Raw genomic sequence first — 23,023 nt, 5'->3', positions numbered from 1 at the left:
CACTATCAGTGTAAATTCACTGGGGACAGAGTTTTTTCCCTCTTTTGTTCACTGCTGTATTCCTAGTGCTTATACAAGTGCTTGGCACAGAATAGGCTCTCAATATTAGAGAAATGAACAAAAAATAGATGATTGAATGCCATTCATTCCCCCGCTTGACGCCTTCATTCTGAACCTTCAAACATTTTAATATACTTTTTTACTACAGGTACTTCTCCAGTAAGTCACTGTTCTCTGACATGGCATACCCATTTATTTAACACCATGCCTTTGCTTATATTGTACTCTCAGCCTGGGGAAATTTCTCTACCTGCCACCTCCTTGCTGGCTAATATCTGCTCATTCTTTGAAACAGTCTACATGTCATGTCTTCCCGAAAAATTTCCATGAACACTCCCCAAAACTAGGTTAAGTGCCCTGCTGTGTCTGTCACTTATTTCTTTGTTTTAAATATAATTTTTATTTTTCTATTACAGTTGACATACAATATTACATTAGTTTCAGGTGTATAACCCAGTGATTTGACATTATATAACTTACTAAGTGATCACTCAGATAAATCTACTACCCATCTGACACCATACATAGTATAATATTTACTATATTCCCTATGCTGTACTTTACATCTCCATCACTTATTTCTTCTAACTAGCTCTTATCACATTGCCTTTAGTGACTTTTTATTTAACTGTCTACTCCATGATTCCATGAGCTCCATGGGAGGAGGGCCTGTGTGCTGTTCACTGTTATGTCCCTAGGGTCTGGCATAGTACTTGGCATATAAAGTACTTGGACATTTGAATTATTGAATGCAAAACTCAGCTCAAAGTCATTTTTATTACGACCCTTTTGGGGAACTTCCCATTAACTATTCCTCATTTTAGGAGGCTTTATTCCATGCAGGTGAAAGGCAATGAGGGTTGAACAGGCAACAGGGCTACAGCAGGTTCCCAGATGGCTTACTCCTTAAAGAGTTAATCAATAACAACAGGGCACAGAGTGGGGGAGATGCTGTCATTTGCTTTTGACATCTGTCATATTAGCTTTGTGCTTTTGATAAACACAAAGCACCTCCCTGAGGATGGTACACACTCTTCTAAAAACCTTTCCTCCAGGTTGTGGGCATATACAGAGGTAACTATCTATGAATTGTGCACCAAAAATGCACTGGATTCCTGGCCACTACTTCTTGTACTATCCTCATGTCCACATTGCTCCTCTGGGGCCCAAAGATACCATGGGAAGAATTCAAGCTGATCTTTACCTTCAATGCACCTTAGAGAAGGGTCTTCCTTTTCTGCTCAAGTCCCTTTATCTGCAGTTCATGGTGGCACTGAAAGAGTTGTATGGAATGTTGACCCATCTGAAATATGGGTTTAAGCTCTTATACCATATGGGAAGTACTAACTACCTTCTCTACTTTCTCCATCACATACCGCATTGAAAATAAGGAGGCAAAAACAGGTGATTCATTGCTTAGAGGTTATAGAGTATATTTGGAGAAGGTGCTGCCTCACCTGCACATTAATGGAAATGATGGCAGCCTTTTTTAGGGAGATGCAGATGTTTGGGGAACACTAAACTCCTTTTTTTCTGGAATGGGTTTTCTTCTTTTATAGCTCAGTGCCTCCTGCTGAGGTGAAATTTGAGGCCTGGCATGGATTTTTGGTTGAGGGGCACAAGTCAGCAGAGGACTGTGCTTAGAGTTGTGGGAAAGGCACTGGAACCAGGAGCGTCTGGACTGAAAGGAGTGTTGCTGGAGTTCATTGTCTAGGCTCTGGCGGGCATCAAAGAAGGTGATACTCTTGTCCTCTGTTGTCTTCTCCAACTTAGCTAGCTTCGCAGGGCCTTTGGTGGAGGGTGGACTCTTCTCAACCTTTTTGATCATGGTTTTGGCCACTGTCTCATCCTTAGAGAGGAGAATGGATTCCTTATGCCCTTGATCTTTCACCTTGGGGTTAATCGAGTGTGGAGTATGCTTCATCTTATTTCCCAAGCCAGCTTCTGCAGCTTCTGGAAGGGTAGGGCTCTTGTGAGTATGAACTGCCTTTACCAGACCCTATAGCTCCTGGCTCTAGAAAGTGTGGCCCTACAAATGTTGTCCCTACAAAGTCTGGATCTGAAAAATGTGGCTACTTCAAATGCTGGACTTAACACAATTTGACCTAGTGAATGGTGGCCCAGTAAGTTGATCATGTAAGGTCAGGCCATTTAAGCTCTGGACACTACAGATTTGGCATTCTCAGGAATCCTTATTTGGATGAGGCCATTCAGCTTGCTCAAACAGCCCTGCAAACCATTCTTATCTGTACCTTATGCCCCAAGGAATCCTGGAGGATGCTTTAGGAACTCAAGGTGAGGGAGAAGCTGGTGAAGGTGCTGACAGGAAGCAGTAAGCTGAGAGGATGAAGATGGTGGCGCTATAGATCCACATTCACCCTTGCTAGTCCCTACTCACTCAAGGCAACCATCTTGGTTAAACCAAAATTCTACTTGAGGAAGATCCTGGAGATACATTTAGGAAGTCAGGGGCTCTGGAGGTCCACTTAGAAGTGTCCCTACTGGACCCTGAATCTCAGCAGAGTAGATGTTCTCTTTGGTTAGGGCGAGGCTCAACACTGCACTCCCTTCTCTGTAATTCTCTGCTGTATTGAATTTCCCTGAGTCCCCTATTTTCTCTGCTGGAGTAGAAAGTTGTCTTTACCCTGCCCTGGCCAGTTTGGCTCAGCGGTTGGAGCGTCGGCCTGCGGTCCGGAGAGACTGGGGTTCGGTTCCCGCTGGGGGCATGTACCTCGGTTGCAGTTTGTCCCCGGCCCTGGTTGGGTTGTGTGGGTGGCGACTGCTCGATGTGTCCCTTTCACGTCGATATTTCTCTCTCTCTCTCTCTCTTTCCCTCCCACTCTGTCTGAACAAAATATGGAAAAATGTCCTCGGGTGAGGATAAAAAAAAAAAAAGAAAGAAAGAAAGTTGTCTTTACCCTTGAAGAGAACTGGGGCTAAGGAGCCTAGGGCTCCTCCAGCCTGAAGTTGTTCACACTGGCCTCTAGCTGAACACACAGCACTTGAATCACTGTCATGTCCCCACTGGGTTGTGAGATCTTGAAGGCCCAGAGGACAGAACCATTAAAGACTGCTTTGGAATCCGTTTGCTTTTGGTTCTGCTGCACTGCCTTAGTTTATTTGCAAGTTCTTCTTTAAGGTGGACCACTCTGGGGTACATGGGATGCCTGGTAGGATGGGGACTTCCTGGGGCAATGCTTTCCCTTGGTTGTTAGGACTCCTTGGGACAGCCATAGTTTCTTCCCCAGACTCCTTTGTCTTTATGAGACTTCCCAAACGTATCTCCAGGAATTTCTTTTTCAGGTAAAAATTTAGTTTGGCCCTGGCCGGTTTGGCTCAGCGGTTGGCGCGTCGACCTGCGGTACAGAGAGACCCAGGTTCGGTTCCCGCTAAGGGCACGTACCTCAGTTGCAGTTTGTCCCCGGCCCTGGTTGGTCGTGCGGGTGGCAGCCACTCGATGTGTCCCTTCACATCGATGTTTCTCTCTCTTCCTCTCTCTCCCTCCCGCTCTATCTGAACAAAAAATGGAAAAATGTCCACGGGTGAGGATTAAAAAAAAAAAAAATTTAGTTTGGCCAAGATGGGTATATTGAGTAGGGTACCAGGGTCTGTCTGGCTATCTAGGGGCACCATCTCCATTCACCTGTACTTTAATCTGGAATGCTTGAGCACTGTCTGCACAAGTTTCATTGGCATCTTAAAAACATGGCCCAGGACTTATACACTGTTATTAAGATGAGATTGGGCCAGAGGCTCTGTTGGACCCCCAACAAACCCAGGCTCCATCTCTGTGATTGCTGATTGACTAGTGATTGCTGGGGCCTTGGCCTTGGAGAGAGCCATATAGTAAAGAGACAGCAGCCCTTACAGAAAGGCCAAAACTTGTCTCACTGACTCAGCTTCTCAGTGACTCCTTGGGAGGGTACCCATGCAGATGCTGATCAGGGTGATCATTGACAGCATCTGGTAAGTTCTGTTGCTGCTGGTCAAGACCTGTCAGTATTCAGGGTGTCACTTCCTGATCTGTGTAAGGGCTGATTGCTGCCTCCGCATAGGGTCTTACTTTCTGGGGTATAAGGGAACCAAGTTGCTTCTAGAACCCCTGAAATGCTGCAGACCCAGTAATTTTCAGTCTCACCAGATGCAGATATGGGCAGAGACAATGCCCTAGCAGCTCTTCCCCGTTTGTGGTTGACATGGCTCTGCAACATTGCCTTGGCCAGGGAAAGCAACTGAGAACTGGTGCTGTTGCCATAACAAATCAGAACAGGTCCCTATCCCTACTGGCCTCTAGGCCTGCAGAATAGGGGACACTCACACTGGTTAGTGTGCTGCTCCAGGGTAAGGGCTGCTGGTTATTGGGGGATAGAAGAAACTCGATAAACTGGTAGATCTTCTGGAGCAGGCCCTAGCAATGGTGAATCAACATGCTAAACTGACCACTTCTAAAGGTGGAAGATCAGCAGCTCTAGGGATGCTCCAGGAAAATACCACCTACCTCTTCAGGACTAAACTAGGTTTCCCCAAAAAGGTAGGCCCCTAGGTCTCAGGGGACAAGTTGCTTAATATGTCTCAGTGCTTATGTTGCATAGTTCTCTGCACCTTCAGAGATCTCTGGGCAACAGCTAGCAAGCCCCATTAAAGTTGGAGCTGCCTTTGCAGCAGGTGTCACTCCAAGGCTTCACACTTGACCAGAGTTGGAAATGGGACACTGATATGGGCTTGTTGATCGTCAGATGGAGAAGCACAAATTCAGAAATGTGAGAAGGAGGTGAAATTAACAGACAGGACAGAGATTAAGGAGAAATTATTGAAGAAAAAGGGACTGGGGACTCCCCTCTTGTGGCAATTCTCCAGGGATGGACCAGAGACTGTGCAAAAAAGAGGAACCATAGAAAAATAGCTGTGTTTATGCTGCAGATAACACAATGAATTCTCAGTGTGTCCCTCAGTGTATCCCACTTAATAACCAAAAGGTAGTAGAGGGTAGAGCCAGAGTCATGGAGCTTGGGATTTGCTTGCAGTGATATGTGCTCTCGTTCTCGCTCTCGTGGATCCTTCAAAAACCCAGAAAGTTTGGGTGGACTGGCTGACCTCCCATGACTCTAGGTCAGGGAGATAAAAGCCCATCTTTTCAGTGGAGGCCTTAGAGTTAGCATTATGATCAAAGAAATGGTTGTTTTCCCTCCAGGCTTGGAAAATATTTGGAGCAGTGTGATATAAGCTGTCCTAGGGACTCTTCCATAGATCTTGGAAGTCCTTGGCTATAGAAATGCATGAATTTATATATACGTACTTAAAGACACCTCACAGCTTTTGTGATACAGGAACAACAGGTGAAGGGATTGCAAGGTCATTGGGTATTTTAGGTTTGTCAGCTCGGGATTCAGGGAAAGAAAGGGTATTCAAGGGCTGCTGACCTTTTTTCTCCAAGACACATTCGGTGTTGCTCTTCTTCTTGTCCTGTTGCTTCACAGGAATCCTGCACTCCTCAAGGCTTGAAGAAGACAGAGCTCCTGCATCCCAATGCACATCTGGTGCTTGAAATCCCTGCTTTAGCTGGTGGTCAGCCCAGTAATCCTGGATACTGACTGCATCAGTTGACTGGGCAGCTGACTGGGTTAAGGATTTGTGATCCGTTAATTGTAACATCAAGGGGGTTGCAGATGAAAGTGAAAGCTCTTTGGAGGGTTGAGAACCCTTACTCTGATCAAAAGACAAACTAGACATGGACAAAATATCTAGGCAAGAGGAGCCCTGTGATCGCCCCGATGAAGTAGGAGAGATCAAGGTGTTCTCATTCGCCAGCAGCTGCTTAATCTCCAGAGCCATAGCGTTGCAGATGAGGCAGGAGGTATCTGCACACAGGAGTCTCCGCACATTTCCCTCCTGAGGAAACCAGCTCTGGCTGGAAGAGGAAACATGGCACTGTTAATGATGGAATGACATCTACCTCTTTGGAACTGTGTGACTTGGAGACTGGCCCTGCCCTCCCGAGTCTTGTACATCCTGAGGTCCTCCCCCTATCCCAGGAGTATACTCCTCTACTTTTATTTCTAGAAAAATGCCACTTGGCACGTTATGGTGTGGTGGGCTGAGGGTCTGAGGCTTGTTGGGCAAGGTCTCAGACAACCCATGGGAGCACAGGGCCACGAGTGACTGGGAAGTGGGTAAGTTTTCTGCTGATCTGGGCAGAGAAGCTTAACCAGAGATGGGAACAAATGATGTGGGAGCCAATAGTCAGCTGATGGGGCATAACCAAGGCCATTACCAGGTAGAACCTGGATTTAGTCTCATTTGGGGCTAAGAAGGCCACAGCCCACAGTCTGGTATTTAGTATTTCCATGCAGTGGAAGATGAGGTCCCGTGGAAACTCTGCTTTCAGGGGACTGTGAGATGTACACACACTTCTTGAGAGCCAATCTCATTCTTTAGAGCTTTAAGGAGAGGTTGAGATGACAAGTTCCTGGCTGAGGGCTGTCCCAGGAACTGGGCTCCCTGAAGTCAGAACCAGAGGAGGTAATGTCAGCAGGGTTTAGGGCTCTGCCTTTGAAAGGGTGTAGCTGTAAGAATATGACAATGACAATTTATTTATCTATTCTCTTGGCTAGATAACTTGCCTTGTGGTTGAGTGCAAACCCATGTAGGGTCTTTTATGAATTAAGTACTAGTCAAATTCTAAATTTCAGGAGCACTGTGAGCTTATCCCAGAGCAGAACCAGGAGACTCCTCCTTCCTGAGATGTCTGAGCCCCATTTGCTCTGGCAACCCTCTCAACCAGTGGTCCGGCCTTCACTATGTTTGACTCCCTCCCAGCCATCATCCCTCTCCTCATCCCTGTCCCAGGCCAAGCAGAGAAATCATCACAGTCCAGGCTGGAGTTGGGAGACTACAAAGAGCAAGTGATCACCTTTTCATGACAGAGAGCAGCTCCCATGGCTTCTCAGTTTCTTTGCAGGAATGTCTCCTAGCTGAGAAACCAGGAGACAGTGTTACATGGAATGAGAGAAGATTCAGGGACATTCTACAGGAAGCTGAAGGCCTTTGAATAAGAAGAGCCTGAAAACCCCAACAGTCATTGCTCTAAGGCATGTCTGTGTACAACTTAACCAGTTACAATGTGCTATCCAGGACCTAATCTCATTAGATCTTCACACCCACACTGAGTGAGGCAAGATCTTCAGGTGCCCATTTTGTGGATAAAAAAATGATAGAGGAAGTGACTTCCACAGGGTCATAAAACTAGTAAATGACACAGCTAAGGACTTCTGCCCTACTTTCTCATTGTTTATTCCTTGGCGTAAGGTGGGGAATTATAGAACATTCTCAGGTTCCAATTTTCCCCCCAAAAAATGTCTTCTGGGAGATTTGTTGACTTGGGGAATTGGAATCTTTAGTGGTTAGAGCACCTGGCTCCTGGCACCAGAGGTCATAGACAGACATTCCATGGGAACCTTGCCCACAGTCGAGGGGGAGTCACAGAAGAGATGGGGACTTTACCTCTTGATGTTTTATCTTTAGCCCTTTGTTTGACTCTCCGTTGATGCTAAAGACAACAAAGTTAGAGTATGAAGCTGAAGCACACTTTCTTTTCATGTCTAAAATGAGACAAAACCTGAAAACATTTCCCAACTTTTTTCTGTATACCAATTTTATACATTCTCTTACATTTCTTTTCCCTACTCTACTTTTTTTTCACCCCATCATTTCCTTTCTCTTATTTCTGTTTTATTTCAAAGGACTTCTATACTCCATACTTCCACCCCCATTCCCTGAATAAGTTCTGTGGAGAGAACAGAATGAGATAGGAGAAAAAGGGGAACAATTTAAAGGATAGATGGTATAGTAGCCAAAGGACTTTAGCCATCCAAGGCTCTAAATGTCTATTAACCAGAAGAATCACCCAAATTTGGAGCTGTTCTGGGATCCAATGAGGATATCCCCATTAAAAAAGCAGGAAGTAAGAGTAACAAGAGAAAATAAGGAGATAAACTCTTATTTGAGGCTTAATCAGTTCAGTCATGGTCATAGTGTTTCCCTACCCGGCAACAGCTCTTGTTAGGTCCCAACTTCAATTCTTGGTGGTTCTTTTTCGCTTGCCAAATAATTAACGCAATAATGATGATGGAGCCATAAGTGTATAAGGGATATCCAATTTCCCACAGAACAAATGTAGGGCTCAACATAATCTAAACCTAGCCATCCTCTTCTTAGGCTTTCAAGGTCTTGAAACCTAATGACTACATATTCTAGACCTTGTCATCTCCGCCTCACAGAGGATACAACCAGACCACCAGACTGCATCATAAAGCCCTCCTGTTTCACAAGACCTGTGGGTCATTATAGACATTTATCTGTCTAGAACAACAATTTTCAACCTTTTTTCTCTCATGGCACACACAAACTAATTACTAAAAATCTGCAGCACACCAAAAAAAAATTTGGGGGGCCGATCTGACCAAAAAAATAGGTATAATCTTGATTCATTCACACCAGATGGCTATTGTTGTGTTGACTGTTGTCATTTTTTTTTTATATATAAATTCTAAGGGAAAAGAGGTGAGTGCCCCTGACTAAATCATCAAGTACTGCATGTTTTATTTTTATTTTTATTTTTTTAATTTTTTTTTATCCTCACCCGAGGATATTTTTCCATTTTTTGTACAGATAGAGTGGGAGGGAGAGAGAGAGAGAAACATCGACGTGAAGGGACACATCGAGTGGCTGCCACCCGCACGACCAACCAGGGCCGGGGACAAACTGCAACCGAAGTACGTGCCCTTAGCGGGAACCGAACCCGGGTCTCTCCGGACCGCAGGCCGACGCTCTAACCGCTGAGCCAAACTGGCCAGGGCAAGTACTGCATGTTTTAAAAGTTCTTGTAGCACACCACTTGAAAATCACTGGTCTAAGAGAAGCTCACGTGATTCAGTATTCAGATCAGAGTATCTGGTTATCTCTATGGATTGCAGGGCCGAGGCCTAAAGATGCCAAGGTCATGGGCAGTATATATTCTTTCATGCTCTTCCTATTTCCTATACCCTGATGGCTCAGCTCTCTCCTTTGAGAGAGTAGTTGGGCATCTATTTCCAGGTAACTGAGTCTATATGTATGCTGCAAGCCCTATAAGAGACAGTGGCTAGGTCAGAGGAACTCCATAAACAACATCACCTGTAGTGGGAAGATAACTAAAAACCACACAAGAGGATAGGGCAAGCAATGTCTTGTTAAGTCTCAGAAAGTGAGGGTTTTGATGACAGGCAATAAATAAGTGGTCAGTATGGACTCTTCCTGGAGTAGTATGTCTAATGTGGCAAGGAAAGGACATAACTATTGTCCTTTAAAAAAAAAAAAAAAAAAAAAAAAAAGGACTCCTTCCTGTCTGTGTGGTCAAGCTTGAGATGGGTGAGAAAAGACTGTACACTACCCTTCAGGTAGCCACATGAATGAGGCTCATCTTGGAGCTTGATTTTCTAGAAGAGCCTCTACAGACTGTAGCCTGTGCCTATTCATGAAGATGGATTATTGGCAGGACTTTTGATTAAGGACCTCAAACTTGTGACTCTTTGGTTGATTCAATAATGGTTGGAATGTTTAGCTGAGTGTTTTATGAAAATCTGAACATAAATACATTTAGGCAGAACAAGTTTGTTTCTGTTTAACTTCAATACCCTACACTCTCATGTCCACTGATTCATGTATTAATGTTAACTTCATGGCCCTTGCTGACATTGTGATATGCTCCTAACACTCCAGGATTTCTGAATTTCCTTAAGAAGTTCTTGCTCTGATGAGAATGGTCCCACACCCCAAATATTCTTAGGACCAAAATCTCTGAAGAGGATATTCATTCGGTCTTGCCTAGTTTTGAAGCTAAGACTAATTCACATGACTCAAGAACTAACTTTATCAGGGATTTGGGAAGAGAGGAGTAAGGAGTTATTATTTAATGGGTACAGCGTTTTTGTTTGGAATGATGAAAATGTTCCGAAAAGGGTAGCAGTGATGGTTGCACAACATTGTGAATATACTTAATAACACTGAACTGTACACTTAAAAATGATTAAAATAGTACATTTTATGTTAAGTATATTTAACCACAGTTTAAAAAAACAAAAGGCAAAAAAACAATCATTAGCATGAGGGACTTTTTACTAGCTATAAGGAAGAATATTCTGAAAATGATTTGATAAAGAAACGGGTTAGAGAATATTCTTTTTTTGTTGTTGTTCAGGTAGAGTGGGAGGGAGAGAGAGGAACAGAGAGAGAGAGAGAAACATCAATGTGAAAGGGACACATCGAGTGGCTGCCACCCGCACAACCGACCAGGGCTGGGGACAAACTGCAACCGAGGTACATGCCCTTAGCGGGAACCGAACCCGGGTCTCTCAGGACCGCAGGCCGACGCTCTAACCGCTGAGCCAAACCGGCCAGGGCTAGAGAATATTCTTTTTATATAGAACAAAAATTTTAAAAATAGATCCTTACATTTAAGATAATCTTTTCATCTCTGAAGATGGGATGAATTTGAGTCATTTCGACATCTTTTCTGAACTTCCAAATTCCACAGTACAGGAAAGAGAAGACTTTTCAACCAAAGAACACTGAATGACAGGTTAATAAAGATCAATTTAAAAGCAGCTTGCGCATGGGACTACATCAAACTAAAAAGCTTCTGCACAGCAAAAGAAACAACCATCAAAATGGAAAGGGATCCCACTATATGGGAGACCATAATCGCCCATGATGCATCAGATAAGGGGTTAATTTCCAAAATATATAGAGTGCTCACACAACTCAACAAAAGGAAGACAAAGAACCCAATTAAAAAATGGGCAGAGGAACTAAATAGACACCTCTCCAAACAGGACATACAAATGGCTAAGAGACCTATGAAGAAATGTTCAATATCACTAATCATCAGAGAGATGCAAATTAAAACAACAATGAGGTATCACCTCACACCTGTCAGAATGGCCGCCATCAACAAATCATCAAACAAGTGTTGGCGAGGGTGTGGAGAAAAGGGGACTCTAGTACACTGCTGGTGGGAATGCAGACTGGTGCAGCCAATGTGGAAAACGCTAGGGTGTTACCTCAAAAAGTTAAAAATTGGCCCTGGACGGTTTGGGTCAGTGGTTACAGCATCGGCCTGCGGTCTAGAGAAACCCGGGTACGGTTCCCAATAAGGGCACGTACCTCGGTTACAGTTTGTCCCCGGCCCTGGTTGGGTCGTGTGGGTGGCAACCACTCGAAGTGTCCTTTTCACGTCGATGTTTCTCTCTCTCTCTCTCTCTCTCTCTCTCTCTCTCTCTCTCTCTCTCTCTCTCTCCTCCCACACTCTCTCTGAACAAAAAATAGAAAAAATGTCCTCGGGTGAGGATAAAAAAAAAAAAAAAAGTCCTTGGGTGAGGATTTTAAAAAAAAGAAGTTAAAAAGTGAACTGCCATTTGACCCAGTGATCCCACTTCTAGGAATATACCCTAAGAAGCCTGAAACACCAATCAGAATGAATATATGTACCCCTATGTGCATGGCAGCACTATTTAGAATAGCTAAGATCTGGAAACAACCCAAGTGTCCATCAGTAGATGAGTGGATTAAAAAGCTGTGGTACATGTACACAATGGAATACTATGCAGCTATGAGAGAGAGATCTCTTAACCTTTGAGATGGCATGGAAGGACCTGGAGAGTATTATGCTAAGCAAAACAAGCCAAGCAGAGAAAGACAAATATCACATGATCTTACTTATTTGTGGAATATAATGAACTAAACAAACTGCTGAACAAAATTAACCCAGAGACATAGAGGTGGGGTACAGACTGACAAGCCTCAGAGGAGGGGTGCTTGGTGGGGGAAGAGATAAACCACAGAACTTACATGCATGTATGCATGACCAATGAACATAGACAACAAAGCTGGAATGGGGTGGGGGGGAAGAGGAGGAGGGTGTCAATGGGGGAAAAATGAGAAACATTTGTAACAAAAACAAATTAATAAAAAATTTTAAATAAATAAATAAATAAATAAAAAATAAAAGCAGCTTGCATACATGTACCACAGCTTTTTAATTCACTCATCTACTTACTGATGGACACTTGGGTTGTTTCTAGATCTTAGCTATTCTAAATAGTGCTGCCATGAACATAGGGGTACATATATTCTTTCTGATTGGTGTTTCAGGCTTCTTAAGGTATATTCCTAGAAGTGGGATCACTGGGTCAAATGGAAGTTCAATTTCTAATTTTTTGAGGTAACACCATAGTGTTTTCCACAGTGGCTGCACCAGTCTGCATTCCCACCAGCAGTGTACTAGAGTCCCCTTTTCTCCGCACCCTCGCCAACACTTGTTTGATGATTTGTTGATGGTGGCCATTCTGATGGTGTGAGGTGATACCTCATAGTTGTTTTAATTTGCGGGGAGAAGAGATAAACCACAGAACTTACATGCATGTATGCATGACCAATGAACATAGACAACAAAGCTGGGATGGGATGGATGGTGGGGAAGGGGAGGAGGGTGTCAATGAGGGAAAAATGAGAAACATTTGTAACAAAAACAAACAAACAAATAAATAAATGGAATAAATAAATAAATAAAAGCAGCTTGCGCCCTGGCTGGTTTGGCTCAGCGGTAGAGCGTCAGCCCACTGACCAATGGGTCACAGCTTCTATTCCAGTCAAGTGTATGTACCTCGGTTGCAGTTTGTCCCTGGCCCTGGTCAGGGTTGCGTGGGAGGCAACCAGTCAATGTGTCCCTCTCACATTGATGTTTCTCTCTCTCCCTTTCTCTCCCTCTCTCTCCCTCCCATTCTATCTGAGGATAAATAGAAAAATATCCTCAGGTGAGGATTAAAAAAAAATTTTTTTAAAGAATATAAAAATAAAAAAAAATAATAAAAGCAGCTTGCATCAGCTTTTCAGTAGCAAGTTAAGATACCTACAAAGTAGTTAGACTTTTATTACTTTTATTATTGCTACCCAACCTGGTCCTGCCTCCTGGAGCTACTGCTGCTCTCTATGCTGCTGCAATAGTTTTCTCTCTCATTAACCTGACCCAGTGATCTGCATGGTGTTTGGTGTACTCCTCTCCTGGTTTCTGAATATATGTGTTTAATAAGCTGCTGTCAATCTCATAGGTCCAGTGTGTGTGTGTCATGCATTCAGCCATCCCTGGAACCCTAGGGTGGCATTCTCCCTCACCAATGAGCTAGAGGGATGAACAGAATACTATGTATCCTACCCAACCAACTTCTGCTTCCTGCAGCTGTTGCCACCTTTTTGCTGCTGCAACAGTTCTCAGTCTCCATTAGTCTAACCTCTTGCTCCAGGCAAGACTATCAAATTCTGCAAACTTCACACCTGCTCCAACCAGTGCATGTACCTTACAGATAACCCACAGGTACTGTCAACCCACTAAGCCATTAAAACCATCTGCTGAAATCTCCTCTCTAGCAACCCACCCAGCCTTTGCTCCTATGTCTCAGAGCTGTGGAGTTAGAACCAAAGATAATTTTATAACTTTTTGTAAAACTGGCCTTTAGTGCAGGTTTACTTACCAATTTGGCACTTGTTGAAGAAGGGTGCTTGTGTGGATAGGACAGTGGAATCAGTATCTTCCTAAACAAGGGCACATTGACATAATGAAAAAGCCCTGTCATTTTTAATGATGTGGGTATGGATCTTCACATTTGCTCTCCCTCCCTTATGGTTTATAGTAAACAGCAAGCAAGGGAGATAAAGTACAGGAAAAGCCTCTGTAGACGCTGGAGGACTATACAACTCTAAAGGATTCATATTCATTTGTTTCTAGAAAACTTGTAAAGCCAGCCTCTGCTTCCATTATAGTGTTACAGCACCAAAAATATTGTTACCGTAGAATTTCCTCAGAAAACTGTTTACAGCTACTGATTCATATGTACCATGGGTCATACAGACATGCCACTGATGTGAGTTGTCCCTCCAGACAAGCCTGAAGTTTTGCTGTGTATTATTCTCAGAAAATATTATGGAACACCTTAGATATGCCAAGGTGTTTGGTCAGAGAAGCATAGTTGCTGCTATTCAGCAGCAACATTGTTATATATGAGCATTTTTATTAATGCCCAAGATCTAAGATTTCCAGAGTGTTGGACTGGAAGCCCCAGAGTAGTGTCAGGCAGCAAGTTCCCCTGCGCTCACCCAGCAGGTTACTATACTATGTAGAAGTGTAGCAAGCAGCCAGGGGCACTAGATGGCAGCACATGCCCACTCAATGCTCCTAGTTTGGAGGACTCAGTGACAGGACCAGGTCATCTGCTCCAGTGGCTTTCAATCCTGGCCTTACATCAGAATCACTGGGAGGCTTGTAAAAGTATAGATTTCATGGCCTCACCCCAGACTTAATGAATCAGAATCTCTAGGGGGCAGGGTCCAGCAATCTATATATTAAGTAAGAATAAAAAATAATCCTCAGCCTTGGCCAGCTTGGCTCACAGGTTAGAATGTTGGCCTGAGACTGAAGGGTTATGGGTTCAATTCCCAGTCAAGGACATATACTCGAGTTGCACATTTTATCCCTGGCCCGTTGGGAGGTAACCAATCAGTGTGCATCTCACATTGATGTTTCTCTCTCTCTCTCTTTCTCCCCCTCCATCCCTTCCACTCTATCTAAAAATCAATAGAAAAATATGCTCGGGTGGGGATTAACCAAAAAAAAAAAAAAAAAAAATCCTCATTCAACAAAGCACCGGGCTCTGGATGTATATTTGGAAGCAATTGGCCTCCAAAGAGCAACAACCCTCCTCCCCTGTTTTATTGAGATAGAATTGACATATACACTGTGTTAGTTTAAGATGTACAACATAATGATTTGATGTATGTATATTTTGGGAAATGTTTACCACAATAAGTTTAGTTAATATCCATCACATCACATTACATTTTTTTTTTCTTGCAATGAGAATTACTCTCTTAGCAACTGTCAAATAAACAATACGGTGATGTTAACTGTAGTCACCATGCTGTATGTTAGATCCCCAGATTTATTAATCTTATAACTGGGAGTTTTTACCTTTTGACTCACCCATTTCCCTCACCCCCTACCTCCTGCTGCTGGCAACCACATATTTGTTCTGTTTTTATGAGGTCAGGTTGTTTTTAGATTCCACATATAAGTGAGATCATACAGTATTTGTCCTTCTGTGCCTTATTTCACTTAGCATAATGCTCCTAAGGTCCATGTATCTACTTTAAAAGGATTTGTAGTTAAAATCTTATCACAAAAAAAATCTCACAGAGTAAACTCACTGCCCATATTTCTTCACTGGTGAATTCTACCAAACAATTATATATAAAGTCTTTAAAAAATGTGAAGAGACAGAATATTTCCCAATTCATTGCTTGAGGCTAGAATTGCCTTGACACCAAATCCAAAGACTGTACAAGCATAGGAAATTACAGACCAATATTCTTTATAAAACATATGCAAAAAATTTAACACTATGTTAGCAAATTGAATCCAACAATAAAGAAAATGTACAATACATCGTGACCAAGATACCTTATCCCAGGAAAGCAGGGCTGGTTTAAAACTCAAAAATTGATCACTGAAATTCACCAGGTTAACAAATAAAAAGGAAAACCATGTGATCCGGTCAATAAATGCAGAAAAAGTATTTCACAAAATTCAACATTTATTCCTCATCAAAACTGTTAGCAAGTTTGAAACAGAAAATTACTTCCTGATAAAGAACATCTATAAAAAACTAAGCCAGTCAGAGAAAGACAAATATCACATGATCTCACTTATATGTGGAATCTAATGAACAAAATAAACTGACAAAGTCCAGAGATATGGATGCATGGAACAGACTGACAGATCTCAGAGGGAAGAGGGGCTCAGGGGAGGGGAGGATGGGAAGAGATTAACCAAGGAATTTATATGCATATAAGCATAGCCCAGGGACACAGACAATAGTGTAGTGAAAGCCGGGGGTCGGGTTGAGGCCAGATGGAGGGGGGCAAAGGAGTAAAATGAGGGACATCTGTAATACTGTCAACAATAAAAATAAATTAAAAAATAAAATACTAGCCCTGGCCGATTTGGCTCAGTAGTTAGAGCGGTGGCCTGCGGTCCAGAGAGACCTGGGTTCGGTTCCCGCTAAGGGCACGTACCTCGGTTGCAGTTTGTCCCCGGCCCTGGTTGGGTCGTGTGGGTGGCAACCACTCGATGTGTCTCTTTCACGTCGATGCTTCTCTCGCTCTCTCTTTCTCTCCTACTCTATCTGAATAAAATGTGGAAAAATGTCCTCAGGTGAGGATTAAAAAAAAAAATATATATATATATATATTTAAAAAATAAAAAATAAAAAAATAAAATAAAATACTAAAGCACACCAAGGGCCCTGGCCGGTTTGGCTCAGTGGTTAGAGTGTCGGCCTGCGGTCCAGAGAGACCTGGGTTCGGTTCCCGCTAAGGGCACGTACCTGGGTTGCAGTTTGTCCCCAGCCCTGGTTGGGTTGTGCGGGTAGCAACCACTCAATGTGTCCCTTTCACGTCGATGTTTCTCTCTCTCTCTCCCACTCTATCTGAACAAAAAACAAACAAAAAAAATGTCCTTGGGTGAGGATAAAAATAAAATAAAGCACACCAAGGCTCAAGAAAACTGAAAAAAACAAACAAACAAACAAAAACTTACTCATGGTGAAAGACTGAATGCTTTCTCCTTCAAAATCAGAGACAAGGCATGGAAGTCTAATCCTTACAATAAATTTATTTTTTTTCTTTTTATTCCGCATCCAAGGATATGTTTGTTAATTTTAGAGAGAGAAGAAGGGGGAGAGAGAGAGAGAAAGAGACACATCTATGTGAGAGAGAAACATGGATCCGTTGCCTCCAATATGCACTCCAGTGGGAGATCAAACATTATTTTCAACATTGCACGGGAAGTTCTGGCCAGTTTAATCAGGCAAGAAAAGAAATAAATGGCACCTATATTGAAAAAGAAGAACTAAAACTGCCTTAATTTGCAAATAGATGATTGCTTATGTAGAGAATGTTATAAAATCTATTGAAAAGTTACCAGTACTAATAAGTGAGTTAAGCCAGGTTGAAGGACACAAGATCAATTACAAAAATCAATTGGTTTTTTTAATGTACTTGGCAACAGTCAGAGATAGAAATTTTAAGAAATACCATTTACAGCCCTGGCCGGTTTGGTTCAGCGGTTGGAACGTCAGCCTGCGGACCATAGAGTCCCGGGTTCAGTTCCCACTAGGCCCTAGCGGCTAGGGGAACGCGGCTAGGGGAACGCGGCTAGGGGAACGTACCAAAAAAAAAGAAAGAAATACCATTTACATTAGCACCAAAAAAATGATAAAACTGAAGGATAAATCTACCAGATATGAGACACTTACATACTGTAAACTATAAAATACTTCTGAGGAAATTTAAAGACCCCATAAATGGAGAGATATACCTTGTTCATGGGTCAGAAGACTTAATGTTGTTAAGATGTAATTTTTCCCCAAATTGATCTACAGTTTTAATGCAGTCCCAGTGGGCTTTTTTTTGTAGAAACTGATAATCTCAATCTAGAATTTACACAATAGTACAAAGGCCCTTGAATTGCGAAATCAACTTTGAAAAAGAATTAAGTTGGAGGATATGACTATCAGTTTTATATGCCAATTTGACTGAGACATGGGGTGCCCAGATATTTGCTTAAACATTATTCTGGATTTGTCTTTGAGGGTGTTTCTGGATTAGATTAACATTAGAATGCATAAACTGATTAAAGCAGATTGCCCTCCCCAATGTGGGTGGCACCATCCAATCCGTTGGAGGCCTAAATAAAGCAAAAGGCAGAGCAAGTGAGAATTTGCCCTCTCTGCCTGTTTTCAAGTTGGGATATCAGTCTTCTGCACTCAGACTGGAACTACACCACCAGCCCTCCTGAGTCTCCAGTTTGTAAATGGCAGATTCTCAGGTTTCATTATTAGATTAGTCAATTCCTTATCATAAATTTTTTTTTTTAAATCCTCACCCAAGGCTATGTTTGTTGATTTTAGAGAGAGAAGAAGGGAGGAAGAGAGAGAGAGAGATCTATGCGAGAGAGAAACATGGATCCGTTGCCTCCTATATGCACCCTAATGGGGGATCAAACCTGCAGCCTAGGAATGTGCCCTGACGGGGGACTGAACCCATAACCTTTTGGTGTATGGGATGATGCTCCAACCAACTGGGATACAATCTTTTTTATATATATTTTATTGGTTCTTTTTCTCTGCAGAACCCTGACTAATACAGAGGCCTAATGTTACCTGATTTAAAGACTTCTTACAAAGCTACAGTAATCAACACAGTGTGGTATTGGCATAAAGATTAATAAATACATCAGTAGACCAGAACAGCAAGTCAAAAAATAGACCCACATGTATATGGACAAATGATTTTTTAAATGGTGCAAAAGCAATTCAGTGGGAAAGAACAGTCTTATCAACAAAGGGCTCTGGAACAATTGATATCAATATGCAAAAGCAATTCATTTATTTTTTAAATTACACTTAGTCTTTTTTTCCTTTAATTTATTTGGGTGACACTGGTTAAAAATTATACAGGTTTCGGGTGTTCAATTCTACAACATGTCATATGTACACTATATTGTTTGTTTACCATCCCAAGTCAAGTTTCCATCCATCACCATTTTTATCCCCCTATACCCTTCATCTTCCTCTACCCTCCTCCCCCCAGTAATCACTACACTGTTATCTGTGTTCATGAGTTTTTTTCTTTTTTGCTCAATCCCTCTACCTTCTCACCCAGTACCCTGCCCCTACAGCTGTCAGCCTGCTCTCTATCTATGAGTCTGTTTCTATTTTGCATTTTAGTTAATTTTGTTCATTAAATTCCACATATGGGTGAAATGATATAGTACTTGCCTTTCTCTGACTAGCTTATTTGTGAGGATGTGGAGAAAAGAAAACCCATGTGCACTGTTGGGTGGGAATGCAGATTGATGCAAGCCACTGAGGAAAGCAGTATGGAGTTACCTCAAAAAATTAAAACTGGAACTGCTTTATGATCCAGCAATTCCACTTCTAGGGATTCATCCAAAGAAACCTGGAACACTTATTTGAAAGAATGTATGTACTCCTATGTTCATTGCAGTGTTATTTACAGCAGCCAAGATTTGGAAGCAGCCCAAGTGTCCATCAGTATATGAGTGGATAAAAAAGCTATGGTACATTTACACAATGAAATACTACTCGGCCATAAAAAAGAAGGAAATCTTACCATTTGCAATGGTATGGATGGACCTGGAGAGCAATATGCTAAGTGAAAAAGAATTCATTTAAATTCATTACTCAACCACATAAAAATATTAATTTAAAATGGATCAGAGACACAACATTGTGAATGCACTTAATGCCATGAATTGTACACTAAAATTGTTAAAATGGTAAATTTGTTTCCTACCTTTTATCATAATAAAAAAATGATAGGCATTTGACTGTGAGGCAAAAGTCTTTACAGACATAAAATTTTGTCTACTCTTGTGCTAAGACTTGTGCAATATAGGAGAATAAGACAATATTTACAATTTAGTTTTAATATTATCTATGTTGAAGTTTTTTGAAAACTCTAACGAATCTAGTCGTTAATCATCCAACATTACTGACATTCTAAGTAACCAGAAAGTACATTTTCTAAAGTAAATACACAACATCACATTTGAAGCTTTCTTGCCAAAAAGGAATTGAAATTAAATCTGATCAAACATCTGAATCTAATGTATATTTTTAGATACATACTTAAATATTTACATAAATAGCTGCTGGATGCCCAGGATTTACTTAAAAATAATGGGGTTAGAAGAGTGTAAAGGGACAGAAGAAATAATTTATGTACCCCATAAATGATAATTGTTGAAATTGAATGATAGGTCCATGAAGGTATATTATTCTCTTAATGACTGTAATATATTAGATGTTTTCTTTAATGAAAAGATAAGAATAAAATCTTCCAATATATAATGCTTTAAAATACTAACAAGTAAATACTGTCACAAGACAGGAGATGTGTAAATAAATAAACATCAAAATGCTTTTGAATAAATACACATATAAAGCTTTTTATAATCTACATGATTAAATTATATTCCTGTCCTCCAAACAGCATGTGTTACTACGATTACAAAAATAAACTTTTATTCTTATTTTACATAAAATGTGTTATTTTAGGACCTACGTATTTTTTCCCATTTAAATAAATGCTTCTAAAAGTTCTGAAAATTCATTTTTATGACAGATTTTGGTTAAGAAGAAGAAAATAGCTCTCATAGTAGAGGAGTGAATAGGGGTGATAGTAAAAGATCCATAAAATTTTTCTGTGGATGATATTATGAAAATTCTTCCTATAGTAGGTGAGTTTGGCCATCTCTGGCAATGACCTAACCTAGACAGTGAACTATAAATGGAGACTAAGAATTCAAGAACACAAGGAAGAAAAGGGAATTACTCCGACTGAGCAAAATTACTCTCTGTTAGGCCCTTTACACACATCACCTCCTTTAGTCCTTATCACAAACCAGACCTAGGTATTGTCATCTCGTGTTATATATGAGGAAAGTGAATCACCAAGATTGTAAAGTAACTAGCCCAATGTCACACACTTAGCAATGGATAAAAGTTTGTTTAGCCCTGGCCAGTTTGGCTCAGCGGTTAGAGCGTCGGCCTGTGGTCCGGAGAGACCCGGGTTCGGTTCCCGCTAAGGGCACGTACTTCGGTTGCAGTTTGTCCCCGGCCCTGGTTGGTCGTGCGGGTGGCAGCCACTCGATGTGTCCCTTCACGTCAATGTTTCTCTCTCTCTCTCTCCCTCCCACTCTATCTGTACAAAAAATGGAAAAATATCCTCGGGTGAGGATTAAAAAATAAATAAATTTAAAAAAAAAAAGTTTGTTTAAACTCTACCAAGTATTGCAACCCCCATTTCAATCAAATTGATAAGATACAGACACATACTATGATTATAATATGATGTCTGAAATTGCAGACTGCTCACATATCCAGTAGTTTTTTAAAAGAAGGACCACTACAATAAAAGGAATTTAACACAGGAACCAAAGAGCAAGTCTGGGTCCAGTGGTTTCCAATGTCATCCAGGTCCATATCAACTTTCTCTCATCAGGTGTCCCCAGCTGCAACAGGCATCAGGCACAGTACTGTGTCATTAGTACCTGAGTGTGTCCCATTCACACTCCTGGTTTGATTACAGGATCATCATTCTGACTAGAATGTAACTTTCAGTGTAAATAGACCTATATGAGGATAATGCCGTGGCTAGCAGGTGTGGGTGGTATGCCAGATCCCCTGGAATTATATTTCCAGTATAAATTAGCAAATTAGCATTATGATGTATGCCTCAGACTCTTAAATCTAATTACAGTTGGTCCATCCTGAAGAAACCATTGGTTCAGAGAACCTTGACAAGATTGAGTCTTTCTATTTGTAAAGCTGGGGAACGCTGACTCCTAGTCCTCTTCCTTTCTGTTCCTCCTAGTTAGTCTCCACCCTCCTGACCAGTAGCAGAGACAGAAAACAATCCAAAACATCAGGCTGCTGCAATGACCACAGTCCCATCTCCTTATAGAGGAGGGTGGGTGCCACTATTTCTTAGGAAGCTGCCTTCCTCTTATGTTTCTTAGTTTTCTCCCATTAGGAGGAAGTGGTTGGTATTTATTAAAGGTTATTTATTGAAAGAAGCATTGGGAGAGGGGTATATATGTATCTAGAAGTGAATCCTGATAACTTAAAAGTAGAAAACAATAATTACACAAAAGTACTCAAAATATCTCAGAGTGTGCCTGGTACAGATAAACTGCTATATCAATCTCCTATAAAGAGGAGAGAGATTATTTTTGGCTGAAGTGATCTGGGGAAGCTTCATGTAGAAAATGGCATTTAAGCCCTGGCCGGTTTGGCTCAGCTGTTAGTGTCGGCTTTTGGTCCAGAGAGACCTGGGTTTGGTTCCCAATAAGGGCACGTACCTCAGTTGCAGTTTGTCCCTGGCCCTGGTTGGGTCGTGTGGGTGGCAACCACTCGATGTGTCCCTTTCGTGTCGATGTTTTTCTCTCTCCCTCCCCCTCTATCTGAACAAAAAGAAATGGAAAAATGTCCTCGGGTGAGGATAAAAAAAAAAAGAAATGGCATTTAAACTTGTGCTTGAAGCAGAGACAGAATTTTAATACACGTAATTAGAAGAGAGAGAGTGATTCAAATGTAGGAATCAACATGTGTAAAGCTGCCGGTGTGTCTGTATAACAATATATGGAGATAACAAGGATTCCTGAAATATTTTATTTCAGGTACATTTTATTTTGTATATATTCAGTCTCAGTGAAATGAGGTTTAAATTTCATTTTCCTTTGTGTGAAAACTATGCTGTGCATCTTCTTGTGGGTGTGTTTTCCTGAATCATATGGACATGAACTGTGGAGATGGGTCTCCTGAATCATATGTGTTTCTAGGTGTAAACGTCTACGTGGGTGTATTTCTCTACAGATTTTTTGGTCTTTGTGGGTGTGTACACATACAGTCCTGAGGGGATGGAAAGAAGAGAGGGAGAATTAGAGAGGAGGAGGAGAAGGAGAAGAACGGGAGTGAGAAGTTGTTAAGGAGGACTTCTGAAGCCCAAATGTTAAAGTATCACGCATCGTTAATATTTTAAGTAGTTGATAAGTGAATGTTTCATTGACCTCGGAAGTGTTTTTTCTAATGATACAACATTTATTGGTAAAAGGCTAATGTTTCAAAATGCCATCTTTTATCCATCACATTTCATCTCTTTTTACTTTTCCTCCTTTTCATGCAATTTAATCCTCTGGATTTTTTTCTTTATTTTCTTACCCTTCCAATTCTAGTCCTTTCTTTTTTTAAAATTATTTTTACAGATAGAGCAGGGAGGAGAGAGGAGGGAAGAG

The 23,023-nt window shown here is 41.5% G+C and overlaps 1 protein-coding gene across 1 annotated transcript; it reads right to left on the bottom strand.

The window, feature by feature from the left end:
• Positions 1-1,549: 1,549 nt before the first annotated feature.
• On the bottom strand, positions 1,550-8,246 carry FAM205C (family with sequence similarity 205 member C). The gene is made up of 5 exons (XM_036261777.1): positions 8,103-8,246; positions 7,561-7,606; positions 6,971-7,031; positions 5,481-5,968; positions 1,550-2,013 (listed from the first exon to the last, which is right to left on the bottom strand). The coding sequence occupies exons 1-5, from the start codon at positions 8,244-8,246 to the stop codon at positions 1,550-1,552; spliced, it is 1,203 nt and encodes a 400-aa protein (XP_036117670.1).
• Positions 8,247-23,023: the final 14,777 nt, after the last annotated feature.

This window comes from Molossus molossus, unplaced genomic scaffold, assembly GCF_014108415.1.
Source record: "Molossus molossus isolate mMolMol1 unplaced genomic scaffold, mMolMol1.p scaffold_m16_p_14, whole genome shotgun sequence".
Classification (NCBI taxonomy): Eukaryota; Metazoa; Chordata; class Mammalia; order Chiroptera; family Molossidae; genus Molossus; species Molossus molossus.
This window is presented reverse-complemented; position numbering and strand designations above follow the sequence as displayed.

Bases quoted from the DNA above. Each gene is read 5' to 3' on its own strand.
- FAM205C (XM_036261777.1), bottom strand. From the start codon at position 8,246: ATGTTGAGCCCTACATTTGTTCTGTGGGAAATTGGATATCCCTTATAC. The intron at 7,607-8,102 runs GTAGGGAAACAC...TGTTGTCTTTAG, and splicing joins CTAACAAGAGCTGTTGCCGG to CATCAACGGAGAGTCAAACA. The intron at 5,969-6,970 runs GTGATCACTTGC...TTCCTCTTCCAG, and splicing joins CTGCTCTCTGTCATGAAAAG to CCAGAGCTGGTTTCCTCAGG.